General features: G+C 39.1%; 1 protein-coding gene and 3 non-coding genes across 5 annotated transcripts; all 4 read left to right on the forward strand.

Annotated features, from left to right (window-relative positions):
* On the forward strand, window positions 1-72 carry trnae-cuc. The gene has a single exon. It is a non-coding gene; the product is annotated as a tRNA-Glu (tRNA).
* A 1,982-nt stretch (window positions 73-2,054) lies between these two features.
* Window positions 2,055-2,136, forward strand: trnas-aga. The gene has a single exon. It is a non-coding gene; the product is annotated as a tRNA-Ser (tRNA).
* A 102-nt stretch (window positions 2,137-2,238) lies between these two features.
* c20h8orf37 (chromosome 20 C8orf37 homolog) lies at window positions 2,239-10,971 on the forward strand. Of its 2 annotated transcripts, none has more exons than XM_010885275.5 (6): window positions 2,239-2,440; window positions 2,746-2,848; window positions 3,265-3,305; window positions 8,179-8,244; window positions 8,326-8,421; window positions 10,045-10,971. In XM_010885275.5, the coding sequence occupies exons 1-6, from the start codon at window positions 2,301-2,303 to the stop codon at window positions 10,202-10,204; spliced, it is 606 nt and encodes a 201-aa protein (XP_010883577.2). In that variant the 5' UTR covers window positions 2,239-2,300; the 3' UTR covers window positions 10,205-10,971. The 2 variants fall into 2 exon arrangements, with proteins under 2 accessions (XP_010883577.2, XP_034144580.1); XM_034288689.1 differs by lacking the exon at window positions 10,045-10,971 and adding an exon at window positions 9,053-9,107.
* trnas-aga lies at window positions 3,341-3,420 on the forward strand. Its single transcript has one exon. It is a non-coding gene; the product is annotated as a tRNA-Ser (tRNA).
* Window positions 10,972-12,542: the final 1,571 nt, after the last annotated feature.

The raw sequence follows: 12,542 nt of genomic DNA on the forward strand, positions 1-12,542 counted from the left end.
TCCCTGGTGGTCTAGTGGTTAGGATTCGGCGCTCTCACCGCCGCGGCCCGGGTTCGATTCCCGGTCAGGGAATGGTGTTTTTCTAGATATTGATGTTAATAGCAAAGGTTGGTCGCAAAATTACATCTTACCACATCGATATTTTAGATTGGCAGTTACGTTCTTCAATGTCAATATCTTAATTATGTATGTAACAAACTTGGACATTTAGTATCTGAATATGTGGAATCTTTGCACGGTTATATAACGAGAGTATTTTTAAAGACCATATAAAAAAATCACATTTACACTCACCTAAAGGATTATTAGGAACACCATACTAATACTGTGTTTGACCCCCTTTCGCCTTCAGAACTGCCTTAATTCTACGTGGCATTGATTCAACAAGGTGCTGAAAGCATTCTTAAGAAATGTTGGCCCATTTTGATAGGATAGCATCTTGCAGTTGATGGAGATTTGTGGGATGCACATCCAGGGCACGAAGCTCCCGTTCCACCACATCCCAAAGATGCTGTATTGGGTTGAGATCTGGTGACTGTGGGGGCCATTTCAATACAGTGAACTCATTGTCATGTTCAAGAAACCAGTTTGAAATGATTCAAGCTTTGTGACATGGTGCATTATCCTGCTGGAAGTAGCCATCAGAGGATGGGTACATGGTGGTCATAAAGGGATGGACATGGACAGAAACAATGCTCAGGTAGGCCGTGGCATTTAAACAATGCCCATTTGGCACTAAGGGGCCTAAAGTGTGCCAAGAAAACATCCCCCACACCATTACACCACCACCACCACCAGCCTGCACAGTGGTAACAAGGCATGATGGATCCATGTTCTCATTCTGTTTACGCCAAATTCTGACTCTACCATCTGAATGTCTCAACAGAAATCGAGACTCATCAGACCAGGCAACATTCTTCCAGTCTTCAACTGTCCAATTTTGGTGAGCTCGTGCAAATTGTAGCCTCTTTTTCCTATTTGTAGTGGAGATGAGTGGTACCCGGTGGGGTATTCTGCTGTTGTAGCCCATCCGCCTCAAGGTTGTGCGTGTTGTGGCTTCACAAATGCTTTGCTGCATACCTCGGTTGTAACAAGTGGTTATTTCTGTCAAAGTTGCTCTTCTATCAGCTTGAATTAGTCGGCCCATTCTCCTCTTACCTCTAGCATCAACAAGGCATTTTCACCCACAGGACTGCCGCATACTGCCGCATCTTTTTCACTTTTCACACCATTCTTTGTAAACCCTAGTGCGTGAAAATTCCAGTAACTGAGCAGATTGTGAAATACTCAGACCGGCCCGTCTGGCATCAACAACCATGCCACGCTCAAAATTGCCATGTGATTGGTTGATTAGATAATTGCATTAATGAGAAATTGAACAGGTGTCCCTAATAATCCTTTAGGTGAGTGTAAAAAGGAGAAAGAACTATATTTATAAAATGTTCTATTTTTATTTCCCACTAATTACCACACCATTCCCGATACTTCTAAGATTATTTTTTGTATTACAGTTAAAGTAAATTACGTAACACCAAAACAAAACTAAATAGATACCCCTGTACCAGTGGCGGAGAATAGCTTTCTCTCCCATGGGTGCGAACCTTAGCCACGGAGCCACCATAGCAAACAAGCCGAGAAAATCCGAGGTTTATACCCAGGGTTGTAAGATTAACTGACAATATAAGCCCAATCACACTGTCATACAAATATCCAAATTATTGGGAACGCTGGTAACACTCCCACGGTCACCGATTTACCGATCATACAAATGCATTATGGAATCACAAAAAATATAGATGTTTATCAATTCAATGTCAACTACATAGGTATGTAGAAAATTAACCATGATATAATTTTATTCAGCTTGTTATAATTTTTTCAAACTGAAGAAACTTCTTGATTGGCTGCCGCGAGCAATTAAAGCTACGCTTCTGCCCTGTAAAGTATCTGTTGTGACATACATATTATATACACTAAATTAAAATATGAACGCAGCGTCTAACAATCATAAATATTGAACGTCACTAATCATTCAAAATAAATTCATATATACTGTTGTCGTGGCCGAGTGGTTAAGGCGATGGACTAGAAATCCATTGGGATCTTCCCGCGCAGGTTCGAATCCTGCCGACAACGATTGTTTTATTCTGATCAGGCTGCCCAATGAAATAAGCATATTTGCCTACGTGAAACGCTGAAATGCGTGCGTGAGATTAATGCAGTGAAGCAATTCCTGCTCTTGACGACGACCATAGCAACAGTCACTGTAACGTTGCAAACACCTTTAAGCTAGCCAAACCATGGAGGACGATTTAGACGACTTGCTTGATGAGGTTGAAACAAAGTTCTGTCGCAACGTCTCGTTGACGCCACAGGGTCCTTCAGATATATCCAAGACTGTAAAATGTTTAATGCAAACAGGAAAAGAAAGACAATACTGGTGCGTAATATCTTTCAAATTACTGCGCTTGGTATTGTTTACCAAATATTCTGCTGCCTATACGTATGTGTTGTGGACGTAACATTAGTTAGCAAACGTTATAAAAAGCGTTAGTCAAACAAGTTGTTGATCATGCACTGGACGTGTATGCAATGAATAGTAATTTGATGATGACGCAAGCCTTCTGACCAAGCTAACTGTATTATTGAATCAAAACTTACTAGCTATGTAACATCGTTAGCCATGTAACCAACGTTAGCGGCTAACGTTAGCTTGCTAAAACTGTTCCTTACAATCCCACTCAGCACCACAGAGGATAACCTTACAACCAGAAAACATGACAGCGAAGATATAGATGCCCTCCTCAAGGACATACCCGCGGGTGACTTTGATTTATTCGAGTTAAACGTGAGTAAATAACTTAATCCAACTACTGTACTGTAGCCTAATGTTAGTTGAACGAAACTAGCTACGTAAACAACACCGTCTACATGTTGTATAGTGATAGTTAATCTGCACAAATATAGCGTCGCATGTCCCCGAAGCAGTTACATTATTTATCTGGACATCACACTGATGTCACTTACTGTAGTACAGCACTACAATACAGCTAGTTCTAAGAGTGTAGTCCATCGAAAATGTGCGTGGAGTAAACTATGCTAATATATTAGAGTACTGTACATAATTCCAATTTGAAAATGGATCACATCTTTGTCCTTATGACTCAAATGCGTTATCGAAGAGTGCACGTTTATTAGATTCTTGAGCGATAACCAACTTGTTACTTTAGTCAATTGATCTGTGCATAAATGCCTCCTGGACAGGTTCCGAAGACGAAGTCATTGCCCCAGTCGACAAAAAGGAAGTAAGTTTGCCAGCACTAAGTGGTATTAGTTGGAGGTTGTCGTGGCCGAGTGGTTAAGGCGATAGACTAGAAATCTATTGGGATCTTCCCGCAGGTTCGAATCCTGCCGACAACGGTTGGTTTTTGTGCTGCAGCCAAGCTGAGTCCTGTGACAATTTTCCTAATCTGTAGATAGTAGGGACGGGCGCTGTGAGAAACCGAATTACAATTGATTTTTTTTTTTAGAGACGATTATATAACGTGCCATCTAAAAAAGATATGCTTGCGACTTCGAATTCGTTTTATTAATGGCATGCGCTCCTACACACGTATTTGTTGTTTACGTTCGTCAATCAAAGCCGTAGTGGTGTGGGTGACCCCCACAGTGCAGAATAACTGTTAGCAAGTGGATGAAAGTTAACTAATTAGAAGATAGAATATAAATATTTGGTCACAAAACACTACGTAAAGTTAGGCTGTGGTATCAGAAGGTAGTTTGAGTGCAGAAAACGGCGAGTTAAGCAAATAGATGGATAGCTTAGCTTACTAGGATCTATTGACTTCAAACTCAATGTTGTGTTGTTAAATATTGTATTCTAGATCTATAGCAGAGTTTTGCGTGGCTACGAAACCGCTTCCTCCACATGCGCACTCACTCTTTCCTGAAACTCAGCCATTGAGCCGATGTTGGATGAGAACGACACACTTCTTCTGGCGTTATGTTTATAAAAACATGTATTTTGGTTAACCAAATACTACTCAAGCAATAAAACATACTATTCGAATAAAATTATGTCCAGTGCACATCCTTAGTAGAAACTTCTCCAATATCTGCCATGGCTTCTTCACAGCCCTAGTCCTAACCATATTACATAGATGTGTCTGAAAGCCAGTTGGTGAGCTGCTATGTATGCATAGCAAGCTTTTTATTCACTAGACTGGATATTCCGTAGTTTACGTGCACATAGTCCACTCGCTCAACCTCTGGCGAGTCATCGCTGATCTGAAACTAGCGTGCATAGTGCCCGCTCGGGCGGGGGCGTATCTTCCACATTTATGCCGGGGACGACCAGTCAACCAGTATAGGGGAAACCTCCGTCTCTACAAATATTAATAAGTGTTTTGTATTGGCGTGACTCTACTACTTAGCGTGTATAACAACGATGACAAGTCAATGATTTATCAAGGTTCAAATAGCAATACTTATTTTTAAGCATGTATCACTCACCCGTGATGCCAACGACCTCCGAAAACTTCCATGCATCAATGTTTTTAAATAATGGGGAAAACGGGCAATTATAAGTTTCTCTCTCGTCAGTTAATTTTAGCTAGCGGGTGAGTTTTTAGCTAGCGAGTAGAAAAGAGGAGGGACTACAAGATGCAGAGAACATCTGCCCTGCCATTGGTAGTCGCCGAACTCCGTAACTGTCCGCTCGCTGGAAATTAGCATCAAGTTGAACACATCTTAACTGTCGCTGCCGCAGGGAGATTTTGTCTCCGAGAGTAGGTCCGCCCGCTGTCGCCGTGATTTGCTGGCTCTCGTTGGAAATGAATGAGAGAGTGTATGGGAAGCCGTTTGACCATTTATTCGCTATACTTGACTATCCGGAATTAAAAAGACCGATATCAACATCGTTGATACTAGTCAAAACTACAGTTAAAGATATCTGTAATTCAGTTTTGACTAGTCAAAAATGTATCACAAACATCAGCAAATGACCTCGCTGAAAACGACACTCGACTCGTTACACATCCCAAATGGAAATACATTGAAGATATCTGTAATTTAGTTTTGACTAGTCAAAATAAGTTGCAGATATCTCAAACGTCATTATGACTATTTCGAATTGTTTTCCATTATGTTTCTCAGGCGATGTATCAGATCATATTGGCCCAGCAACGTATTTCGTAGTTAGCAGGAATGGCGGTTTCAGAATGAAAGTTCAAGGCAGAATGAAAGTTAAAAATATCTCCAATTTGAGATCTCCAATCAAATTTCATTCGAAGATATCTAACTTCATAATAGATATCTACAATTTCATTATGACTGGCTATAATTCCAGTTTCAGATATCTTCAATTTATGACTAGTTAAAACTTTATTTAAGACATCGCAAAAGAACGATCTAGATATCTTAAATTGAGGGGGATTTAAGATATCTTGAACTGGTATCGTGACTAGTCAATTAAATTATAGATATCCGGAACTGTAATTACAACTAGTCATAATTCAGTTGAAGATATCAACAATAGACATTTCGGATATCTGCAACTTATTTAAATATATCTGTAATGAGAAACCTCAGACATGAATGGCAATAGTCGTTTAAAACTGACTAGTCAAAACTGAATTATCTGCAACATATTTTCGCCTAGTCAAAACTCTAATTTGGGATATCTATAACATCATTCTGACTAGTCAAAACGACAGTTGGAGAAATAGGAAGTACTTATAACTATGGTTCTATGAATGCCTGGATGATCGTCAGTACGACTTTCAGCATGGATGTTATCCCTCGCATTCCGCGAGAAGATAAAGAGACTTATTGTAGGCTAACGTGCAGTTTTATATGGTCACGTCATGACTTTGTTGTTATAATTATTAAATATATGCGGAGCATGAGGGATAACATCCATGTTGAATGCCGTACTGACGGTCAGGAAGGTATGAAGCACTTCATACCTTTCTGCCTCAAATTCAAATTTGATAACTCAGTTTCAAACGACTTTGCCATTTATGTTTTTGGGGTTTTTCATTACAGATATCTATAATTCAGTTGCAAAATCCGCGATGTATTTTGTTGATATCTTCATCCGAAATATTTAATTCTGACTAATCATGATTCCAGTTAAAGATATCTTAAATTGTGGGGAATTTAAGATATCTTTAACTGGAATCATGACTATAGTCAGAATTAAATTATAGATATCTGGAACTGGCATTACAACTAGTCAGGATGAAGATATCAACAATAGATTGTTGATACATTGTTCTTTTGAGATATCTTGAATAACGTTTTAACTAGTCATAATTCAGTCGAATATATCTGAAACTGGCAGTTACTGACCGTCGTAATGGAAATTACGATATCTATTATCAAGTTAGAGATATCTTCAAATTAATTTTAATTGGCGTTATCTCAACTTTCATTCTGCTTAGTCAAAATGTAATTACAGATATCTTGAATTGGGGTTTTAGTTAGGCAAAATTACGTTGTAGATATCTGTACTTACCCGTAGGAGTCAGGACCGGGAGTGATCGGCTTGCTTGTATGTTCAGACATTTTTAGTGTTGCCAACTTAGCGACTTTGTCGCTATATTTAGCGAGAATTCAGACCCCTCTAGCGGCTCTTTTTCAAAAAAGCGACTAGCGACAAATCTAGCGACTTTTTCGGGTGTTATTGGAGACTGACGTGAAAGCACTTTTCGTTGTTACTCTTCGCCACGAGCAGCGGGTGCTGCCATGCCCCCCCGTCCCTTTTTTCGTCAACCTCTCCATCGCATCTAAAATTCTTACAAATTGTATAGAATCGTGTCCATTTAGCAGCATGTTCGGTTGAGTTGATGCTTTGAACGTAACTCGCTCATCTGAAGTGAGCTGTAAATATAATAGCTAACGTTTCTAGTGGTCGGACAAATCCTCTAAAGTTCTAAATGTCAAACACTTTAAAGCAAACGGACCGTTTGGCTAATCAATATCAACTTTAAGCTAGCCCCCACCATTTTTTTGTAGAAATGTTTGGAGGTTAATCGTAAAATGTAATGTAGTTGGAAGTTGCCGTTGGTAAAATTCGACTTGCCCCACAGACCAGAGGTGTAATATCAAAGAGACCTGTCTTTTTTTCCCCTTTACCAAAACAACTAATTTGTTTTCACAGATTCATGTTTGTTTGGTTTGAGGCTAACTTATTGCAATGTATTCTGTTCAGGGGAAGGGAGGAAGGGTTGTTAAATGTTTATTTTATTATGATCAGTTTATTAATGACTTATTCCAAGATGAATAAGCTAATGACTAAGTCTGTTTTTGAAATGATTCAGAATGATTTAGAGAAATCTTGCTTATAAACAGAATATACTGTGTGCAGGTACATTTAGTATTTTGTTGGTGTTGGATGGATGGAGACAGAATGGACATTAATTACTTTATTTAGATAGAATTTAAGTCATATTAGATCAGTGTCTAACACAAACTATGAGACAGGTATACTTCTAGCCAACCTTGACCAAAATAACCTTATTTTGATAGATTTTACACCTGTTGTTACTCTAAAGATATGTGATGAAAAGTTATTTTGGGGAGTATGCTCAGACCCCCAAAATGAGGCTTAGCCCCTCCATCCATAATTTTTTAGTGACCTCCCTGCTTTTTGCCCTTTAGTTGTCTACTCAGATGTTTTAAAATTGGACAATGTGAGCATGCCTACCGGATGAAGCTTGCATAAGCCTTTTGTATCAGGTATGCACAAAGCAAAATTAGCAATATCACAATGTCAAAGAGAACATTATTTTCATTAAAGATTTTTTTTTTTAACTCTGACGATATGTTTCGAATGATCACTGCACCCTATATAGCATACAGCTAGATCGGGCTTTAAAAATATTTGAACAAATTGACTATCAAGTCAAAGAATGAGAAAATCAGGAATGTCAAGACGTTACATGCTTTGTTGTACTGCAGTCTTAATGCAAGGACTGTACTCCTCCATTTCTTGTCTGACAAAATTTTCCAGTAGAATTAGTTTAGCGTTAGCCTTCCTAGCTAACAGTTACCCATTTGTCCCCCAATACTTGACAAGGATTCTTCAGGCAACCAGATAAGGGTTCTTGAAAGCAAATAATGAGTCTTAACATGTATTTGCAATTTTTTCCCCGAAAATTATTTTTATTTGAACAGGTGCTGCCCAGTTTTCCTTGGTGGAAGCTCTATCAAAAATGGTTTAGGAACCGCTGTTTCACAAAGGTCAGTGCTGTTAATGTGTAAGAGAGTGTTCCTATAATTATCATAATTTAATTAGATGCATTTTTCAACTTGTACTGACAGGTCTTGTGACCAGCTGAGATGTATCTCCTGTGATTTTTGGGTGGCCATGTTTGACGATCATGAGTGGGACCCCTCTTGTGATTACTTGTTCTTCAGGTAAGTTTTCCCCTATTAGGTCTAATGTATTTTTGTGTGGCTTTTGCGCAGATGCATTATCACCCCATGAATGCATTACAGTGTATTTCTGAAACTTGCAGTAACAAACAGTTTATTGGTCCCCCAATACTTGGCAATGAGTCTTCGGCCATCCAGATAAGAGATATTGAAAGCAAGTAATGAGCCTTTTGTATAACATGTACTTGCTATTTTTTGTTCCTCATTTATTTTTATTTGAACAGGGGCTTAATTATAACCAAAACTCGATGAAGGTTGTAGAAAAACAAGATAATCCCACATTTTTGATATTTAAACAGAAGAGGGCAGTGTTAGCCTTTATTTTGTAATTCAGTAAAATGATTTGAAATAAACGTCAATATTTTCATGCAAAAATAAAATGTTAAGACGATTATCACTTCTTGGATAAATACCCGGCTTTTAAGGAAAACAGGTAACTTTTTGCTAAAATAAATATGCACAGTGGTATAATTTAAAATAACCATGCCCTCAGGCGGACAACAGATCGTGTGGTAGTAGAGGATGAAAACATACTAAAGTAATGCAGTTAAACAACCTTGCAGTGCCGCCCTAGCCGCTTGTTTGTCAATATATTGTTTTGTTTTACTGGCAGTGATCTAGCCCCTGATGAGAGAGACCTCATAGCACTATGATGTAAGTAGACAAGCTTGGGTGTTTGTTCCTATAAACGCCAAGAAATGAATCTAGGCTTCACTAATTGAATACTACTGATGCGCGACTTGACAGAAGGGCCGTGCTACTCTAGTGGCTGCATGCTCAATTTCAGATAGAGAAACAGCTAAGGCTATTGGAGGCTCAATGTTCTTGGTGTGAGGTTGCAAGTTAAGTTGAGGCGTTTCTAATTGTTGGGGCAATTTGGGGACCTGGAAGCTCCCCTGGAGTCACAAAAATGGAAGCACCGAAAACCCAGTGCAGTGTTCCACAGACGCAAAGAGCAGCAAATACTCATAGGATACTTGCCATGTTGTTTTCTTCATGGGCAATCAATCAAATGTATGCAGCCCTTAAATCAGCAGTGGTCACAAAGTGGTTATACAGATACCCAGACTAGAAATCCCAAACAACTATCAACAACAAGAGTTTATGCACAGTGGCTGGAAAATCCCTAGTAGAGTTGAAACCTAAAGAGGAGCTGGACTGAGGGGTGGCCAGTGTTTCATGCATGTTTGTTGCTGTGGTCTGCAGTGGGTGATGGAATGACGGATGTCCCAAGCTGGTGGCTGTTGAACCCGTTTCTTGTTCAGGGGAGGTTTAGGGGATTTCTGTACTGTATGTAAGGCAACACATCGTGCTAATGATGCTGATGTTACCATCCACTGTCATCAAACACCTGTCTGCGTCTTCCTAACTAGTTTAATGCCTTCATCACAGTTTAACTCCCTCAGTGAAGTATTTGGGATGTTGACAGTTAATATTCAAGAATCACAAGGGGCTATTGGAGTCTGGTTTTGTAATATCAACATGAACAACTTAGTACAGTACAAGTCATTTGTACTATTTAGCAGGTGTCCTATCTACAACTTTTTCATAATGGATTTAACGGTGAGCTCAGCTTACCAGCCTCGTCTATTTTTATGGTTGCAGGAACAATATGCCAGACTGTCAGAATCTGCGGGTCAAGCTGAGGAGGAGGAGTGGGGCACGGGCGTACTCCTGCCAGTGTAGCTGGCACTCTGCTCGAGACCTCATCGACCTGAGACAACAGCCCCAGCTCAAGTGGGTCTGTGGGAAACATGAAGCATGACAGCATATTCTCTATCAGCGCCAGTAACTAAAAGTTTTGCTGGATCGAATCTTCAATCAGACAAGGGGGGAAAGGCTGTAGTTGTGCCCTTGAACAAGGCACTTCAGCCCAATTGCTCATGTGAGCAGTTTTGAATTAGTGTCTGCTTAATGGTTAAAATGTAAATTTGACTCTCACTTTTCCTCTCACACAGACTTTAATTTGTATTGACTTGAAATTGATATTTTGAGCTGTATTCACACGTGATAATGAAAACATTTTATAATGTAATTGACTACCTATAGGTTTAATGGGATACCTATCCAAAGTACTTACTGTGTGCTTGTTCAGAAGCAAACAGGTAATGTCTGGACCAGTAACCAACATTGACATGCAAATTTGGGTGCACATATCCAGATTAGTGACCAGAAAGCACTTGTTTCATTTTGTTTTGACAAACTATTAGATGTGAGGTGGAAAGGAAGAGATGTTACATATTCTGAGAAATGCCTTGTGATATTTGTGAGGTAGAAAAGCCCACCCTGCTGGTGACGAGCACTGCCCTCCAGAGTGAGTGTGCAGAGCAGAAATGCTATTCTTTTCATCCATCCTAAAACCTCTGCTTCATGTAGGTGAGATGTATGATTCTGCTAGTTTTGGACAGAGAAGTTTTAGGACCGTAACAGCATAATCTGGGAAGGGTCTTGACCCCTGGTTACTAATATAATATTATATATATATATATTATAATATGGCTTCTAAATAATTTGTAATACGGTCGTGCTCAAAAGTTTGCATACCCTTGGAGAATTGATAATATTGTACCATTTGTAAAGAATACATGAGTGAGCAGGCAAAACATGTCTTTTATTTCTTATGGGATTCACATTCAACTGTAGGTACAATCATAAAACAAAACATTGCAACAAAGAAAAAAATGAACTGACCCCTGTTCAAAAGTCTGCTTACCCTTAAGTCTTAATACTGTGTATTGCCCCCTTTAGCATCAATGACAGCGTGCAGTCTTTTGTAATAGTTGTCTATGAGGCCCCGAATTCTTGCAGGTGGTATAGCTGCCCATTCGTCTTGGCAAAGCTGTGAGGCATGTCAAGGTGTTGTTGGCCATATTGTAACCAGGTTTACAACCATGCAGCTCATTTTTGTATCTTTGTATGGGGCTCCTTGAAACAACCACACTGTCTTTTACCAGAGCAGCCAGTATTTCTCCTGAGGTTACCTGTGGGTTTTCTTTGTATCCCTGAATTTTCCACTTCTTAATGATTGATTGAACAGTACTGACTGGCATTTGCAAGGCTTTTTATATCCTTTTCCATCTTTATAAAGTTCCATGACCTTGTTATGCAGGTCTTTTGGCAATTCGTTTCTGCTCCCCATGGCTCAGTGTCTAGCCTGCTCAGTGCATCCATGTGAGAGCAAACTAACTCATTGCCAATTTTATACACGGACACTAATTGCAATTTAAAAAGCCACAGGGGTGGGAAATTCACCTGTGGGAAATTCACCTGTGTGTGTCACTTTGTGTGTCTGTAACAGGGCCAAACATGGGTATATAAACTTTTATCAGGGCCATTTTGGTGATTTCTGTTATCATGATTTAAAAAGGAGCCAAACAACTATGTGATAATAAATAGCTTCATATGATCACTATTCTTAAATAGAATGCAGTTTTTTTTTGCATGATTAGTCATTTTTTCAAAATCAATGCCAGAATCTCGCAACTTCTGCCAGGGTATGCCAACTTATATGCACAACTGCATTCAATAATTCTGTGCATGTTTAAAACATCAAACAAGCTCACTGCTAATTTTTGACAAATTCAGTACAATAGTTATTTTGACCAGTCAATTGGTCAAAATAGCAGATGCCTATCAGTTAAACAGTATTTTTTTCAGGTACACTAATCTTTAGAAATGTGATTTATCTAGTTAAATTTTAAGACCAGACCGGGCTTGTGTGAAAATGGAGCTTAGGGAAGGAGGGGTGAATATGATTTTAAAACTGTGTGTATAGTGTATAATACAAATACAAAGTTAATACTTCTTAGCATCAGCATGTCCGTGTAAGCGGTGTTGCAGTTTAAAAAAATTAGACTAGTTTTATCAATACAAATATCTGCTAAAACACATACACCATGCACTCAGTTATGGGTAGCATATTTTTTCTAGTCAATATCCAGCTGGCAAAATCACTCGTTTTAGTCTGCTAAAAGACATGACTGCCAGGGCCTGCACAGGATGTTCTGCTGCCCCCCACCCACATACACACATTTTTGTGTTTATTTTACAACGCTGTTTGAAAATAAGTACATTATAGATACCCATGTGAAATCTAAGCATCA

The sequence above is a fragment of the Esox lucius genome, chromosome 20 (assembly GCF_011004845.1).
Source record: "Esox lucius isolate fEsoLuc1 chromosome 20, fEsoLuc1.pri, whole genome shotgun sequence".
Classification (NCBI taxonomy): domain Eukaryota; kingdom Metazoa; phylum Chordata; class Actinopteri; order Esociformes; family Esocidae; genus Esox; species Esox lucius.